At 41.2% G+C, this 18,000-nt stretch overlaps 1 protein-coding gene across 2 annotated transcripts; it reads left to right on the forward strand.

Moving 5' to 3' along the window:
* The first annotated feature begins 2,791 nt into the window (after positions 1 to 2,791).
* On the forward strand, positions 2,792 to 11,142 carry CUNH15orf40 (chromosome unknown C15orf40 homolog). Of its 2 annotated transcripts, XM_016135394.2 has the most exons (5): positions 2,792 to 2,955; positions 3,913 to 4,039; positions 6,147 to 6,274; positions 7,601 to 7,698; positions 8,676 to 11,142. In XM_016135394.2, exons 1-4 carry the CDS (start codon positions 2,842 to 2,844, stop codon positions 7,694 to 7,696), a joined length of 465 nt encoding a protein of 154 aa, XP_015990880.2. In that variant the 5' UTR covers positions 2,792 to 2,841; the 3' UTR covers positions 7,697 to 7,698; positions 8,676 to 11,142. The 2 variants fall into 2 exon arrangements, with proteins under 2 accessions (XP_015990880.2, XP_015990879.2); XM_016135393.2 differs by lacking the exon at positions 8,676 to 11,142 and having other exon boundaries at positions 7,601 to 7,716.
* The last annotated feature ends 6,858 nt before the right edge of the window (positions 11,143 to 18,000 follow it).

Here is an 18,000-nt window from a genome sequence, read left to right on the forward strand (position 1 = left end):
GTCTTTTTCTTCTAAAAGTTGAATGTGAGATGCCATTTGGAACAAGAGTTCTAGTTAATTAAGGTGTAACTTTAATATACAGAAAACACAACACGAAATAATGCCTCGCTGCTGCTGTAAAATGAAGTCACAGGAACTACAGCAATAACAACTGCTGCCATCTCTTTCTTGATCGAGTTTTTGTGATCTCGAGTTTTCCTCCTCTATTCTAATCGCAGGAGTTGGGAGAAGGAAGACTACAAGGTATTTACTCTGTTGTAGGGTGATGACCATTTCACTATTTAGAAGCGATAATAGCTACGGAAGTGATTGCCGTGTACCTGGCTCTGCACTTAGGACCTTACACACACCTCATTTGTTTCTCAGCATCACTATGAGGTAAGTACTGTTAAACTCAGGGCACGGGCAAAGAAATTCAAGTTCAAAATGTCAGTAAGTGGTGAGAGGCAAAATTTAAACCCAAGCTATAGAGTTGGGAAAATTTTTTTTTTTGCTGGATCCCAAAGTAACATGTTACCATTTTCAACCTTTACAATCGGACCCCAGAAGATACCTGGCTAACCTGGCTAATTTATATTTACTGTATAATATAAATGTTCTACTTTTTAAAAGTACAGTTATTCCAGTATCTTTCCAACAAACTGAGCTTTCTTTTAGTTTCATATATGTAGTAACTATAGTTTTAGAGAAAAAAATTTACCCGGGAATGGACAAGCTTGTAGGACCTTAGAGCCAGGTCTTCAAATGCTGTATGTTAAATGCAATATGTCTAAAATTTATTGTTTCGCTTCCCTTTCTAGTCCCCTCTCCTTCAAACCACTTTCTGCTTCCCTGTTACAGTCTTCTGGATTCAGAACCTGGCATTTGTCCCTTGAATTTGACAGATGTGTTCCTTCATGAGAGGGATGGTGCCACAGTGATCTCCGGGACTTTCAGCCCTAGAGCTACAAGGCTCATTGACTGTCCTGCCTAGTTTGTACACTTTAAAAATCCATTTTCCTTTTTCGCCATTGACAAAGCTAAGACAAGATGGAGTTTTTACATGGAACTTTACTACGAACTGAAAGAAGATAAAAGGGTAAAATAGGAACCCGTATAAATGTTTATAAACATTAATAATGGTTTTCTGCCATTTGGATCATAGCCCCTGTTCTTCCCCATACTGCTGGGCGATATTTCTTCCCACTGTGTCTCCTGTCCAGAGGCAGAGGTTTTGGGCAGGAGCAATTGGTCAGGTGCACCGTTCAGGTGGCAAATGGGTCTGATGGCTCCCTAGCCCTACTCCTGGTTCACTCTTGGGAAAGGCTGAATGGCTCTTTGCAGGGCACCTCTTCCCCTTCTTTTATCTTCACCCATCTAATCAACTGCTAGATACCGTTACTAATTCACAATGCCAGGAGCTCCTTTATTTCTATCATAACTTTCAGATCTCTAATTGAGGGTGTCACGGCTTCATAAATTCTGTATAATGCTGATTCAGCTTTTGTGTCTGATTTTTTAACTGATTTCAAACAAAATAAGGCTTTGGTTTAACACCTGGTTAACTTTTCTTTTACCAGAGCCTTCATAACTTGTGGCCTCAGTGTGTCCATGTGGGGTAGACCCATCCAAACCTAGCTTTCCACTTCCTTATCTCTCTGGTAACCTTGACCATTCTGCATCATCTCATGACCACACCGTGTACCTTGTCATCATGTGATATTGCACTGCCTCTGAAATAGTGCACCGTGACATCCAGCTCTGACCACGACCCTCAATGCTGCTCCAGTTCTCGCTGGCACTCCAATTGCCTCAGTTATTGATCCTTAAAACTATCATTCTTTTCTGTATCCTGTCAACCCTCTTCATTACCTAATCAAACTCCACCTTAGATCTTTTTTTTCCTTCTCCATTTTTGATCTTCGACCATTTTAACCACTTCATCAATAACTCTCAGATCCCTCATACCCACCCGGATGAATCGAATTGTCTACCTTATCTTCCTGGCTACTGAGTCCAGTTGTTTAAAATGATACTGTACAGATAGATTGGAGCCAGGACGATTTCATGGTCTCTTAAGTTCAACTAGACCACAGGGGCAGCCAGGTGAGAGTTTCAGTAAGTCAGGTCTTTTGCTATTCTCCTGAGTATTTAAATCTGTCCACTTTTGCTACCATTAACACCTTGCCTCACTTAAATGAAAGGAAGTCTGGCCACTCCCACCAAACCTGTAAATATTCCTACACATGCACCTGGGCGGTCCCATGACTTATGAAGGAAAGGGTGTGTGACTAAGGCTCCCTATAGAAGGATCAGTCTCCAGTTGTGCTCTGAATGCCACCACCTCCGTCTGTTGTTACCTGCCCCCTCCTGGCTTATTCCTATCAATATTCACATACAGTTAACTCATCCAGTTTTTTTTAAGTCTTAATGTCATGTGCCCCTCCAGAGACCAGTTAACTCCTTCGCAATGAAGTCCAGTTATTCCCTCCACCAGCTATCCTCCTTGTGGGATCCCTAGCGCCTGGCACAAGGTAGGTGCTCCATCGATGGCACGAGGCTGTACATGCACTCTGAGCTCTGTCCATATCTGCAGGTTGGCTGCGAGAGCGAGAGGACAGCTGGCGCTCTGCACGCCTAGTTCTTCCCGTCGGGGGAGGAGCCCAGCTCCCCATCTCTTGCTGTCCTGAGCCCCTATCCAGGATGAGAGGCCGGCGCGGGGTTTTGCTCCCGCCGGCCAGTAGGTGTCGCTCTTGGGGCAGAGCCGACGTGTAGGCTACGGGGCCGCTTCCGCCGCTGCGTGCGCAGGCGCAGAGAGCGTTTCCGGCGCCCGCCGTTTGCTCCACCGCCTCCCTGGCGGGGATGCTGGGGCTCGGCTGCAGATTGGCGCCGCTCGGGGCGGGACGTGCTCCTTCGGCCTCAGCCCGGCTCTCTGCGGGCACCGAGATGCCAAAAAAGGCTGGTGCGACGACCAAGGTCAGTGGCAAGTCTGTGGCAGCGGGGGTGCGAAGCGGGGTGCGATCACTGGGTTTGGGGCCGCGGCTGCCTCCCACTCGGGTTGCTCCCTGGGCTGCGTCTGCTGACCTCTCCGGTCTCGTTCTCCGCACCCTGGGCGGATGCGTGTGACGCAGCGTCTTCGTCCTGTGCCGTCCCGCGGGGCTCCGTTCTGTGCTCCCCCTCGAATCGGCAAGCACATCCCTTCTGTCAAGACCACGCCACTCCCACTATGCGGGCCTCACGCCTACCGGCCTCAGAGACGCGCGCGCTCACTGCCTCCTGCGGCAGGTTCCAGGCTGCACTGCTTTCCTCGTGGGCGCTGTCAGCACAGCGTGCAAGAATAGTATTTGTTCTTTATCCCTGGCTCCAGTCCCAGCTCCTTGAGGGCCAAGACCATATGTCCTTACTCACTTTTACAGATCCTTTGCGTACAAGGCCGCACCGGTCCACAGTTCATGTTTGCTGAATGGAAAGTTTTAGTACAGTTTATGTCACATAGTAGGCCTTTAAATATTGCTGCTGTTCCTTCCTGACCCCCAAATTCACACACTTATCTGTCTCCAGCCTTAGTCATTCTAAACGTTTATTAGCTTGTGCCGCATGAGATGCAAAGATGAGTAAGTGGCCTCTGCCCCTGCAGGATGGGAAATTCAAAGCTGAGGGTAGGAAACAGCACTAAGGTGTGGGAGCCAAAATCAGGTCTTCTAAGGCAGGAAAAACACCGCTCTGTGGGGTTGACAAGAAGGCTTCATGGAAGAACTGATTTGAGTGGTGGAGGGTGTTGGAAAACATTCCAGGTGGCCAGAATTCCCTGGATGCAGACGATTAGCCTAATGTGTCTTGGTAGGGATGAAAGGGAGTAATGAAAGGATCAAATGTGTGGGAAAATTTTTTGTTACTTGTAAAGTTGTAGTTTGGTTGTTGTTGTCGTTTTAGGGTAAAAGCCAGAGCAAGGAGCCAGAGAGACCACTTCCTCCCTTAGGTCCTGTGGCAGTTGATCCTAAAGGTTGTGTCACCATAGCCATCCATGCCAAACCTGGTTCTAAACAAAATGCTATAACAGGTATATCTGGACATTGGGGTGGGAGTCATGTATGAATCATATCCCCTCCATCGTCGCTTGGTTAAATGAATGTGTATCTTAATAGTCAAGTGTATTTTTCCCATCTGCAGCACAAGCTTTTCCATTTTTAAGTTCTAGATTCTATGTAAAAGTATAAAATTAGTGTTTGAAAGTGAATGTATGATGTCGAATGTTAATGGTAATACACCGAATTAGATGGAAAATCTATTGTATGTTTTCCTTTTTTAAAAAATATGGCATTTTAGAAAGGACACATATAGAAATTTGTGTAGTTTAGATTATTGGTTTGTTCTTTTCTAGAACTAAAGACATTGGCCAGAGAAAAAAAAGCAGAGACATTTTAGTGAAGTTTAATGAACATTGGTCCAAGGAGGGAGCAGGAACTTGAGATTTGAGAGCCTTGATCATCAACCTCCACATGAACTTGTTTTAAGACAAAACGATACAAAACATTTCTGGGTCCAGTTCTTTTGTCTGTCAGATGAGGTAGTTGGACTAAGTTAGAGACAAATCTATTGCCTGGCGTCAAAAGGTGCCTCAGGAGCCTCTGGAGGGCACGGAGCAGGCCAGCGTATGGGGTTCCTGATTTAGCTGTGTGTTCGTTTGTTTTAAATATTAGGATTCCCTATGGCTGGTGAATACACAATGCAATGTGTGTGTGTGTGTTTATGCATGCCTTACTGTTGAATTGTGCACCTGAAACTTGCCGATTTCATTAACCAATGTCACCAGAATAAACATTAATTTATTAAAAAAAAAAAATAGGATTCCAGGGAAAAATTGATGTGTATGGGGAATTTTGAGTGGGGGAAAAGTTTGAAAACTTGATCTGAATTATCTTGAAGGTCTTTTTTTACCTCTAAAGCTCTTTGTTCCAATTTTTAAAATAACATTTTGAAAACAAGACCACAGAATTGGTGTGCTAAGCCTGGCTATGCGAGTGGCCATGTCAGCTTGGCTGTTTCTCGGCCATCCCCTCCTTGGCCAGCATTTTCTAAGTAGTTGCTGTGGCCCTTCTACTGTTGGAATGCCATGTTTCATCAAGTCTAAGATGCCATCAACTGTAAGGTACACAAGTATTTTATGTACCATTAAGTAAGACAAAATCTATAGCAATTAAATGGTTTATTTCCATCTTTTATAAGATTCATCTGGATATCACAGAAACTAAAATATGAGAAAATGTGCACCTTAGAATCAGTGACAAGATGGGAGGAGGATCGGTTTAGCTCATTCTTGTGGATTCTGTGGCCAGGTTGTTTACACGGGCAACGTGTGAGTGTGTGGAAATGCTTGAGTAACCGCAGATGTAGGACCAGCTCAGGCTCATTTAGAAACTGCTTTGAGCAAATACTTGTCTCAGAAATAGCAGTGGAGGACAACAAGCAGGCTGCTCTTTATAAAGGCTGTTTTGATGGGGAGTCAGGACTACTATTCAGAAGAAATTTACTTTTAATTCACAATATCACTTTCTAGCAATGTGACCTTGGGCACATCTTGATACCAGTTTTCCTCTTTTGTAAAACAGATAATATTGGTATTGATATTTTCATAAAGTTGTGAGGATTAAACAAGTTAATATTTGTAAAGTCCTTAAAACATATTTGTGTGCCCTTAAAATTGGTATGCTATGTAAATGTTTATTAAGTAAATATGACATTTTGGCAATGTTAAAGAGGCATTTCAAGTAAAAGGTGAACCTAGCTCAGTGCTCTCATTTTTCTTGTGAGGAAACCGTGAACCACCCTGCACCATCCACTGAGCTCTCCTGGCGCTGCACCCCAGCTCCTGACTCCCTGCCTGGGGCACGTCCTGTCAGATCAAGTGCAGTTTTCAGTGGCTCATCTTGGTCAGTGGGGTGGTGTAAATATTCATTGTCTTCTCTGGATTTCTTTTCTGTAGTGGTAGAGACATATCTATCATATTTATGTTCCCTTAAGTGCGATTAGTTTAATTGTCCATTTCTGTATCCAGCAGTTATTAATTGAAAGCCTACTGTGTGCCAGGCAAATGCAAACTTTCAAAATATCCTTACTTGAATAAAAAGAACTCCTTAAGAGTAGATTCCGTACTGTTTTCATTCCAGATTTGACAGCCGAAGCTGTAAGTGTAGCTATTGCAGCACCTCCATCGGAAGGAGAGGCTAACGCTGAGCTCTGTCGATACCTTTCCAAGGTCTTAGAACTCAGGAAGAGTGATGTGGTTTTGGATAAGGTAAGTATCTCTCTCTATCACTTTAAATATCTTTTATTACTACACATCAGTTATTATTTTTAAAACATTGATTTTTTTTCTTTTCCAAATATTTAAAAACTAGTTGTTTTTATCTGTCACTTGCATTGAACTGTTAAAATCTGTGACTTCTATTTGGTCTTTTTCACTCCTGCTTATTCAGACCATCCACGTTCTGTACTCACATTCCTCAACTGCCCCATTTCCAGTAGTTTCTTCTCTCCAAATTCATTCCGTACCTTCTCTGTCAGGTTAATTTTCTTCCTGTCTTCCTTTGAGTCATCACCATACTAAACAATCTAAAATGGCTCATCTCGTTGGTCATCTCCATCTGTGAGTCTATCAGGTATTTCTGGTGCTCCGTGTCTTGCTCGCTCATGAGGAGAAGCACATCTGAAGCCATTCGTACCACTGGTTTTCACTGTGAGTGGGCATTAAGGAACCCTGGGAATGGTTTCTAAAACCTGGCTTCCTAGGCATCGTGCGAGGCTCCCTGAAATGGAATCTGCAGGACTGAGACACAGCCCTCTTTGTGTCTCTTAGAGCTCTGCTGCTCCCGTCCGGGTTCCAGCTGCCACTCAGACTCACTGATTAATGGGCTGCATCTAAAAACCCATCTGATCAGGCCATGTCCCCCAGCATCCCCTACCTGTGGCAGGTCGTTCCTCGTTTTCCGCCAGTGCGCATGCTCTGACATTTGCCTGAGGGTACTCCCCACTCTCCTGCCTGTGCAGCTTCTACACATCAAGATAAATCCCTGCTCAAATTTTACCTTTTTTAAAAAGATGTGTTTCAAAATAAATTCTTTTTAAAGTTGTTTTTAGTAGTTGTGGAATAACTATATTTATATGGATGCTTTTTGGGGGTGGGGAGAATTTTCAGAAATGTGTAATAGCATAGAGTATAAGTTTGTTCTCTATTTTGGAATTATTTTTATACAAAGTTTATGTAAAATTGCAATGTTTGTTTTGGTAATTAAAACGATAATTTTCACTTTTAAAGAAAAGAATTACTGGAAACCAGAGTATTATATATCTGGTTTCCATATTCGTTAAAAAAAATTAATGTCCAACTTTTATCATTACAGCAATTGATATCTGAAGGTAAAAACCCTGGAGAGTTGTAAAAATTTGTAGTAAGGTAGAATCTCAGAGATGGTCTCTGGTTAGACCAGAATGGCCGGGAGAAAGTGATAGCTGAGCTGCCGGGAGAGCTCAAGAGGGCATGGCTATGATGCGCACAGCTAAAGTCTTTCTCACAGTGTTAGAAAGTTTGTTGTCCTGACACCATTTTTTCCTTTTAATCTAGGGTGGTAAATCTCGTGAGAAAGTGGTGAAGCTTTTGGCCTCCACGACTCCAGAAGAGATCTTGGAGAAATTAGAAAAGCAAGTTGAAAAAAAATAAAAGTAAGAAATGAAAACATACATCCTTGAGAAACTTTTTTATTGCTAATGATGTAGAAGCTATTAAATAGAAAGATATATTTAAGTGCACAGAAGAACATGTAAAAACTATGTACATATATATTTAAATAAGAGCAGGTCTCAAGTAAAATTTTTAAAGGTACTGTACACTCACTAATTATTAGTTCTAAAATCCCCCACCCCAAATGGCGTGGACCCTGTTACTCTGATTTCATGCATTACAAAACAGCAGAGCTGGGAAGGGTATTCAAGATGACCTGATTCAGCCTTTTTTTTTTTTTTTTTTTTTTAATGGGGCTTCTGATAACCAGAAGTCGAGAGTCTTATTCAGGATCATAACATACAGGAGGACAACTAAAACCCACACCCCTTGACTTCTAGTTGAATGAACTTTAACCTGATTGTAAATTAAAATGGTAATATTGCCACAAGACTTCTGGAATTCTAGAGATTACCTTCTAATCCTGTTTACAAGGGAAAGAGGAAAACCTGACACACTGCTTTGTAGTCTTTCTTACTTTATATTTTAAAATGCTTATCTATATGCAAAAACGTTTTCTGCATCTTTTGAAAACTCTGGAGCATTTTATGAAAAAGTAAGAATAATCAAGATGTGTACAGCATACCTTGTTTAATTGCGTTTTGCAGATATTGTGTTTTTTACAAATTGGAGGTTTGTGGCTATCCTGTGTGGAGCAAGTCGATAGGTACCATTTTCCCAATAGCATTTGCTTCCTTTGTCTCTGTGTCACATTTTGGTATTATCAGAATATTCAGACTTTTTCATTATCATAGTTGTATTGTCATCTGTGATCAGTGATCTTTGATGTTACTATTGTAATTGTTTGGGGCGCCATGAACCATGCCCATATAAGACAGTAAATTTAATCGATAAATGTTGTGCATGTTCTGACTGCTCCACCAACCAGCCATTCCTCCATCTCTCTCCCTTTCCTCAGGCCTCCCTATTCCCTGAGACACAACAATAGTAAAGTTAGGCCAGTTGATAACCCTGTGGCCTTAACAATGGCCTCTAGGTGTTCAAGTGAAAGGAAGAGTCGGACTTCTCTCACGTTAAATCAGAAGCTGGAAATGATTAAGCTTAGTGAGGAAGGAATGTCAAAAGCCGAGATAGGCCGAAAGCTAGGCCTCTTGCGACAAACAGTTAGTCAAGTTGTGAATGCCAAGGAAAAGTTCTTGAAGGAAATTCAAAGTGCGACTCCAGTGAACACACGAATGATAAGAAAGCAAAACAGTCTAATTGCTGATATGGAGAAAGTTTTAGTGGTCTGGATTGAAGACCAAACCAGCCACAACATTCCTTTAAGCCAGAGCCTAATCCAGAACAAGGCCCTAACGCTCTTTAATTCTATGAAGGCTGAGAGGGGTGAGGGAGCTGCAGAAGAAAAGTTCGAAGCCAGCAGGGGTTGGTTTGTGAGATTTAAGGAAAGATGCTGTCTCTATAACATCAGAGTGCAAGGTGAAGCAGCAGGTGCTGATGTAGACGCTGCAGCAAGTTACCCAGAAGGTCTAGCTAAGATAATTAATGTAGGTGGCTACACTAAGCAACAGATTTTCAATGTAGATGAAACAGCCTTATACTGGAAGAAGATGCCATCTCGGACCTTCATAGCTAGAGAGGAGAAGTCGATGCCCGGCTTCAAAGCTTCAAAGGACAGGCTAACGCTCTTGTTAGGGGCTAATGCAGCTGGTGACTTTAAGTTGAAGCCAATGCTCATTTACCATTCCAATAATCCTAGGGCCCTTAGGAATTATGCTAAGGCGACTCTGCCTGTGCTCTATAAATGCAACAACAAAGCCTGGATGACAGCACATCTGTTTACAACATGGTTTACTGAATACTTTAAGCCCACTGTTGAGACCTACTGCTCAGAAAAAAAGATTCCTTTTAAAATATTACTGCTCATTGACAATGCCCCCGTTCACCCAAGGGCTCTGAAGGAGATGTACAACGAGATTGATGTTGTTTTCATGCCTGCTAGCACAGCATCCATTCTGCAGCCCATGTGCCAAGGAGTAATTTTGACTTTCAAGTCTTATTATTTAAGAAATACATTTCGTAAGGCCGTCGTTGCCATAGATAGTGATCTCTCTGATGGATCTGGGCAAAGTAAATTGAAAACCTTCTGGAAGAGATTCACCATTTTAGATGCCATCAAAAACATTCGTGATTCATGGGAAGAGGTCAGAATAGCAACATTAACAGGAGTTTGGAAGAAGCTGATTCCCACCCTCATGAATGACTTTGAGGGGTTCAAGACTTCAGTGGAGGAAGTCACCGCAGATGTGGTGCAAATAGCAAGAGAACTAGAATTAGAAGTGGAACCTGAGGATGTGACTGAATTGCTGGATTCTCATGATAAATCTTTAACAGATGAGGAGTTGCTTCTTATGGATGAGCAGAGAAAATGGTGTCTGGAGATGGAATCTGCTCCTGGTGAAGATGATGTGAAGATCGTTGAAATGACAACAAGGGATTTAGAATATTACATAAACTTAGTTGATGAAGCAACAGCAGGGTTCGAGAGGATTGACTCCAATTTTGAAAGAAGTTCTGCTGTGGGTAAAATGCTGTCAGACAGCATCATGTGCTACAGAGAAATCATTCGTGAAAGGAAGAGTCAGTTGATGAGGCAAACTTCATCGTTGTCATATTTTAAGAAATTGCCACAGCCACCCCAGCCTTCAGCAACCACCACCCTGATCAGTCAGCAGCCGTCAACATTGAGGCAAGACCCTCCACCAGCAAAAAGATTACGACTCTCAGAAGGCTCACATGATAGTTAGCTTTTTTTTTTTTTAGCAATAAAGTACTTTTTAATTAAGGTACTTTTAGACATAATGCCATTATACACTTAATAGACTATAGGATAGTATAGACATAACTTTTATATGCATTGGGAAACTGAAAAATTTGTGTGACTTGCTTTATTGCAGTATTTGCGCTATTGTGGTGGTCTGGAACCGAACCCACCATTATCTCCAGGGTACGCCTGTAATTTAATGTTAATTATCATTTTTGAGAAGTTGCTAAATAATTTTCCTCTTTGGATGGTAACTGCAGTTATCAAATCTAGTAGCTCTTATGATTTCCAAAGATCCTTAGAAAAAAGAGGACCTGGAAACTATTGTGAGTATTTGTAAAAGCCCATCAGGAACCATATCTATGTTAAAGCTTCAGGAGCAAATAATAAGTAACTTGTTTTTATATATTCAATGCAAATTATAGTAATTTGGTAAGGTAAATAATAATTACTTTTGCTGATCAGAAGAGCTGTTTTGTATTTTGTCTTAAGCACATGAGAAAAACGTATTGATAGACAAAATCTTTAACAATACAAGATCTACGAGGAGGACCAATAATAAAACTTAAAAATAATAAAAAAAAAAAAGAGCTGAGAACCACTCATCTAGCACAACTATTATTCTGTTGATTGGACTCAAGGGAAAGAAAAGCTAGTGGCTCAGCAGGGATCACAGCAAACATTATTGGCAGAGTGTGGGTTACGCTCAGCTCTCTTTTCTCCAAATCGTGATGCCGTACTACCTCAGATGTGCTCCTGTTTCACCTGGTCTTGGCTTAAGAACTTTTCCTACTCTGTTCCAGTGTGTGCTCTAAAGGCATTTTACTGTGTTTACATAGATCACTGTTTGTTAGGATACTTTCCCTGACAAGTAACAGAAACCCAACTCTGTCTGGCTTAAACAGCAAAAGTATTTGTTAGCTTACTTACCTGGAAAGTCCAGAGGCAGGGTTTACTTATGGATCAGTTTGAGTCAGCAGTTCAGTGCTGTCGTTAAGAACCGACTTTCTTTCCTTCTCCTGAGTCTTTGGCAGGATCAGCTTCATCCTCAGGCCTAGCTCCTTTACAGAGGAAAACGGCAGTGGTTCCAGGCTTCACATCCACATATTACCCCCTCCAGTAGGAAAAATGTACTCTCAGAAGTACTGTGAGAATTCTTTTCCAGAAGCTCTCAATCAGCTTCTCCTACATCTCAGCCCAGATTTGATCACATGCAGTTTCTAACCAGCTGCTGTTAAGGAATGACATGCTATAACACAAGTTCCCTAAACCAGCACCTAGAGAAAAGAGAATTACCTTAGTTGTTTGAGGCTGTAGTTAAAGTCCGCCCAAGAGCTGGATTGGGGTCAGGCTACTCAGAAGCAAAGGAGTGAATAGAGGGGCTCCTAAATAAGAATTGGGAAGAGCTATGGAGAAAGGAGTGGATACTGGATGCAGTCAACAAATATCCAGGAAAATAATCTACCTACTTCATTTTAAATGGCCATATTTTAACAGGAACTTTCTGGCCTATTAGGTTTATTTTGAGAATGTGCAGTATCTTTCAATTAAGAAGACATACCCAGGGACATGTTCTCATCAGAAACTTGCTGGAGGTGGGAACGAGCTCAGCAATTGTATTTAAGGACCTGATTTCCCTTTTTTCCTCAGCAAACAGCCTTCAGACGTCTACTGCCCCCACACAGAGACATTCCCCACTAGTGACAATCACACCTAAGGCCTGGGCATGTTGACCTGCAATGGAATTGTAGTTAGCGTAACTTTTTTTAGCTTGGGACCAAGAATATTGAGGCAAACCCAGTGACCTAGGGGCTGAGGACACAAAACTCCAAGTCCTAGACATTTGTCTAATAACATGATTCTGGCCCTGCCCAACCCCATTTTAAGTGAATACCAGCACACAGTGCATAAAGTAAGCTGATTACACTGCCTTTTTTTGTCCTGTGCTGTCCTGAGAGTCCAGCCTTGAGGCAGCCAGTGAATGAGGTTTGAAAGGTACTTACCTAGCTTTGGCGAACAGTATCATGATGATGTTCTAGCACTGTAATGCATGATCATTACTCCCACAGAAATGATTTATGAATAACATTAATAACTTGGATTAAACACTGTTAGGTGCCTTGTCTACCATACATTGACAGAACCTGAGGAAGAAAAACCGGGCTCGTCCTGCCCCTGGAGCAGAGAACCTGTACTGATGCCTGTGGGCCGCTCCCCACTCCGTTGCCTGGTAGGGAATGGAGAGCGAACCAGAGGGTGTAGGTGGTACCTTCGCAGTGTTTGAAGTTCCAAACAGCTAAAACCTCACAAACTTGAGGAGGCAGCTCTTCTCTGGGCTGTGGGCTACTGGCATCCCCCCTTACAAATTCTAGGGATTTTTTTTTTTTTTTTGAAGTACTTCCTTAATTATAATGCAGAATATAAATTTTGGAACCCACAGCGCCCCCACATCAGATTGTTTTTGATGCATGTGACTAGAGACCTAAAATTTTAAGAAGCTGGATTTTCAGTTTACATCCAGGAGATGGCACCACACAATGCGAAAGCTGAGAGCCACATAATTTGAAGAAGGAACTGAGCTGTACTCTAGGTATATCCCTTGTGCAGTGCCTGATACCAGTGATGTTTCTTGTGTTCTCAGATACACTCCTGACGCTTAGTCCCCTGGTACCCCGAGTTTAGCTCAGGCCAGAGTACAGTACGAATGCAGGCCGGCTGGGCACTCAGGAGGCCAGGGTCAGTGCCGTGGTGGAGTCAGCACGGGCCCAGGTGCCTCCCTGAACTCTGTAGCTTTCAGAACCCCCCCTTTAGTCACTGATTTTGAAAATGGACTTGGACTAGACAATTGACAGGAACTAGTTTCTAAACAAAATGCCAATTTATTAATTTGAAGGACATGCCTGCCAACTGGATTATATAGTGGGATCCTCTAGTGAGCACATTCTGTCTCTTCAAGAAGCTGGCCATCATTTGAAGGCTGCTTGGAGACCTGGGGATCAGCCAGGGAAATTAGGGGCCAGGGTCAGGGAGCTGTCACCGTCTGAAGCCCCATTTCTGCTGCTGGGATAGACCTGTTAGAATTTGGCTCTGAGAAGATGACCTACTTCTGCCCACATAAGCCTTCCTCAGTTCTTATGATTTTCAGCATTTTAGAATCCTATTTTAGCTGCGTGCCATCTAGTCCCCTGGCTGTTAGAGCTTGGGCAGGGAGGAGTCCCCAAACTTTGCAGCACAAGTTATAGACTCTGTGGTCATTTCTGCATGAAACTCATCTCATCCATGATGTGGTTTGGTATTACAGTGTCTTTCAAATTGTTCCCAAGCCTTTAACATTTCCCCAGAGAAACCTTGGGGATTAGAGCGAGTCAAGTCCACAGAACAACAAGCCTTTTGTCCCCTTCTAGAGCTGTGCCGTTAGCCACATGAGGCTGTTGAGTACTTGAAATGTGGCTAATCAAATTTAAAACTAAAAAAATAAAAGCATCATAGAATTAAGGCCATGTTGGAACAAGCAACAGAGAAGACACCGAAAACATGGCATGCGACCCAGAGGGTGGGACAGAAAGAAAGAAAAGGAAAGGAAAATGGCAGGTGCGGAAGTCAGATAAAGGGAAAAAGCACACATATAATTGGAGTCCTGAAGGAAGAGAACCAAAGTAATGGAACGGAAAAAGAGGATTTAAAGGTATAATCAAGAAAATATTGGAGAAATAACAGATAAATTTCCAGAATGAAAGGCGCAATGTCCCAGGTAAAACACTGAAAGGAGGATCCACAATGAGACACAACCTCATAAAGTTCTTGGATTTAAAATATAAAATATATTTTATATTTTATATATTTTATATTTTATATTTAAAATATAAAAGCCTGTGGCCCTCTAGACAAAAAGTTGAAGTCATAGGGAGAGGGGAGACACATATATATTCATATGTTGCGAACAGGACTGAACTGCTGCAGTGTATTTTAAAAATTTGGCAGCATTTGTTAAAAATACAGGTCATTTTAACCCCACAAGTCTACTTTTGAGACTACCCAGCGGAACACAAAAGCACCAAAGGATATATGGACAAAAGCAATGTAGCATTATTAGAGGCAAAAAAGGGGAAACAACCTCAGTGTCTACCTATAGAAAAATAGTATTGTTAATAGAGAATCTGTACTATGTTATGTTATTAAAATTAAATCATTAGTTTTTAATACTGACCTGGAGTGATGTCTGTTATATTCTGTTGCATAAACAAAGAAAAAGTACATATATGTGTGTTATGCATTTTTATATATAATATAATCAAACTTTAGTAAAGAAAAATGTATATCGAATGTATATATATATTTACGTGGGCACGAGGAAAGAGATGCATACACAGCAGACCATAATTACTGATCGGCTGCATATTATTCATATGTATATTGTTTCACTTTTTATAATATTTTATATACACACACAATACATAGTGAAGGGAATTTTAAAATGAGAAACACAAAAAAGGTCTGGCTTTTAGCAATTAGAGCAGATTTACCTAATTCAGATAAAGACACCGGAGATCCCTCAAGGGGGTTAAAGTTATTGGCAATGGAAAAAAAACAAGAGCTCATCATCACATCATCCCCTGGGTTTCATCTGAAACCCAGAGAAAATCTAACTGGTAATTAATACATTGGGCTCTCTGTGATGCTGAGGGACAGGAATGAAAACACCAGCCGAGTTAGCCCATCAGCCCGTGGAGACTGCCGGAAGGTTTGTGAGTTATACTCGCACCCGTCAGCCCAGAGATAACCCACTCCACTTCTAGGGACACAGCGCTGACAGTGACTGGGCACCTGTTAAAGTCCAGCTTAGTGATGGGTCCTTAACATAAATGCTTTCACTTAATCCTGCAAGGGAGCAGTCAAATCGCATATTCTGATGGAAGACTCTTTAACTTGCTCCTCCCATAGCATCTTGTAAATCTTAAAATCCAAAGGGTATTATGCGCAGCTCATCTCTGCTTTTCCAATCTGACAACTCTGGTGACTAACTCTTCAGACAAGCATGTTTCTCTGGTACCCAGAGGCCTCAGCAATGCTATAGCAGCTGGTTACTTCCTGTTCAACTCTGGCCTATCTTGATACGGTGTAGCTCTGTTGATTGAGACCCAAGCACCCAGTGTGGCCCAGGGCCATTCTCTCCCAGAAGGTCCACAGGTCAAGGAGTCTCTAATCCCATTCCTATTTTCCCCAAAAGCTGGTACCAAAAGAAGTCAAACCAGACTTCAAGCAAGAAGGAAATGTTTGCTTTCAAAGCTACCTCGGAGTTCAATAGTATAAACTACTACTTGCATCTAGTTCTTGATTTGGCTCCATAGTAATTTAATGTAGCAGAAGCCAGGAAGTCTTTGTTTAGATATTATAGAAAGTCACATCTATGTATCTGATTCTTGATATAGTAATCTAAAAATTAACATCATTAACTTTGACCAATGTCAAGAGTGTTTTACTCCTGTTGGTGTTAATTCATTCTAAATTAAAAACTAGAAAAATTTTAAAAGCATAACTTTCTAAATTTGTAGAGGAAAGATTCTCTGAGTGACCTATATAATTAGGTTTTTCAAACAATTAACCAAAGCCTATTTAATACTTTGAAATCCTCATTTATATATAAAGTGTGTGTATAAAATCTTAAATGTCCCTTTGGTTGAAAAACATGCTATTTGAAAGAAAAAAATCCCAAATAAGGTTTTCAGTGAATGGTTTATATATAATACCTCAATTTGTCTGACATTACCTAAGTGCTTTTACTAATAACATTTTCAGCTAGTTGAAGTTATCCAGTGGTACAAGGTGCCTCAAGCTGGGAGTGTTTATTTCCTACATTTCCTAATGAAAAAAGTTTCCCTTCACTATAAACAATAGTGCTAATTAAAAGAAGTCAGAGGCGCAGGCATAGATTTCCATACACAACCTAATTTGTGTGTGGGTTGAATGAATGGAATGACAGAAAGTTGGGGAAATTTTAAGGTATTAAAAAGTTGTATTTAGAAACAAAGTGTAGTGCTTTTACTAGAGCTCAAAATTAACGATATCAGTGGCCTTCAGGGCAGAAGATCATTCCCTTCCCTTTTAGTATTCTAAACTTAAAGCTGACATTTCATTCCTCTCAACTCTGTCAAAGTTCTATATTTTACTTCAGGCAAATAAATACGAAGTGAAAATTACATCCTTGTCTATTGAGTGTTATAAGGAATGTAGCTTTGGAAACCCAAACCATGCTCGAGGTCTTACCAGTTATCTTTTTCCTGTATGGTGTCAAGAACTCAACAACTGTCCTCAGATCAGCGACTCAGTTATTACACTCTGGATAACCACAAATCCTCCTACCAAAGTCTAAGTTCTCCAGCAGGTGGGTCTCAAAACAACATTAATCTGGGATGGTAACAACTCCTAGTGTGATCATTTCAGTGTATACAAGTGTCAAGTCGTTGTATGCCTGAAACTAATGTTAAATGCCAATTTTACTTCAAAAAAATATCAATCTGACCAACATTCAATATTTTAGAGTCAGTGCCAGTTACCAAAGAGTAAATGCTCCTAATTTTAGCTCAAGTTTTGTAAACTTTCTCCCATTTTTGAAGTGTTTGTCATTTACTGAAGGATGTAATTTCTTTTGCTAATTCATATATTAATTCATATAAGAAAACAATCACAAATCTTCCCCAGTAAGTACCCTACCTCATCTTGTGTCAGTTACTCTGCATCCTTTATATCAACACTGTGCTTTCCAGTTTACCAGCTATTTCCCTCATTGATTCAGCAAATTTTATGCAGCACCAGTTATGTGCCGCTGGGGTTTTAATGGTCACAAGCTCTAGTTTCTATTCTTACACTCTTATATGTTTGGTCATTTATTTTTATAACACTGTGAGAATGGCAGGGTAGATAATATCCCCATTTTTACATGTGAGCAAATAAGCTCAGAGTTTAACTGATTTTCTCAAGGTCACGTACCCAGTGAGGACAGGACTAGAAGCCAGGACTCCTTATGCTTAATGCAATATGCTATTACAATGAGATAATTCCATTTGACGCTATTTTTATTCTCTTATTCTTAAAATTTAATGTTATTTTCTGTCTGTCTGAAGTAGAAACTATTCCTTTTATTTCTTTCCAATTTTGAGTATATAGGGGGCAGCCTGATAGTGACTACTATTTAAAAAAACAAACAACAACAACAACAACAAAAAACCCCACCACCACCAGCCATAGATCACTCATGTAGAATTCAGAAATAACTCATGTTAAAGGGAGGACTCTTAATATATTTTCAAGCAGGGCTGGTAGGGAGGCCATATGTACCCTAGTATATTGGTGTTAAAATATTTAAATCCTGTGGGAAAGTCACTATTCTTCCGAGCTTCCTAAGGGGCACCCCTCACTACAACCCTGCCCCGTGGACCCATAATTGCTGTCCACAATTAGT

The sequence above is a fragment of the Rousettus aegyptiacus genome, unplaced genomic scaffold, assembly GCF_014176215.1.
Source record: "Rousettus aegyptiacus isolate mRouAeg1 unplaced genomic scaffold, mRouAeg1.p scaffold_m13_p_14, whole genome shotgun sequence".
Lineage (NCBI taxonomy): Eukaryota > Metazoa > Chordata > Mammalia > Chiroptera > Pteropodidae > Rousettus > Rousettus aegyptiacus.

What these genes read in the sequence shown, in the direction of transcription:
- CUNH15orf40 (XM_016135394.2), top strand. Translation starts at nt 2,842, where the DNA reads ATGCTGGGGCTCGGCTGCAGATTGGCGCCGCTCGGGGCGGGACGTGCT. An exon ending in TAAACAAAATGCTATAACAG is followed by an intron (nt 4,040 to 6,146) that starts GTATATCTGGAC and finishes TTTTCATTCCAG; the next exon opens with ATTTGACAGCCGAAGCTGTA. An exon ending in GTGATGTGGTTTTGGATAAG is followed by an intron (nt 6,275 to 7,600) that starts GTAAGTATCTCT and finishes CTTTTAATCTAG; the next exon opens with GGTGGTAAATCTCGTGAGAA.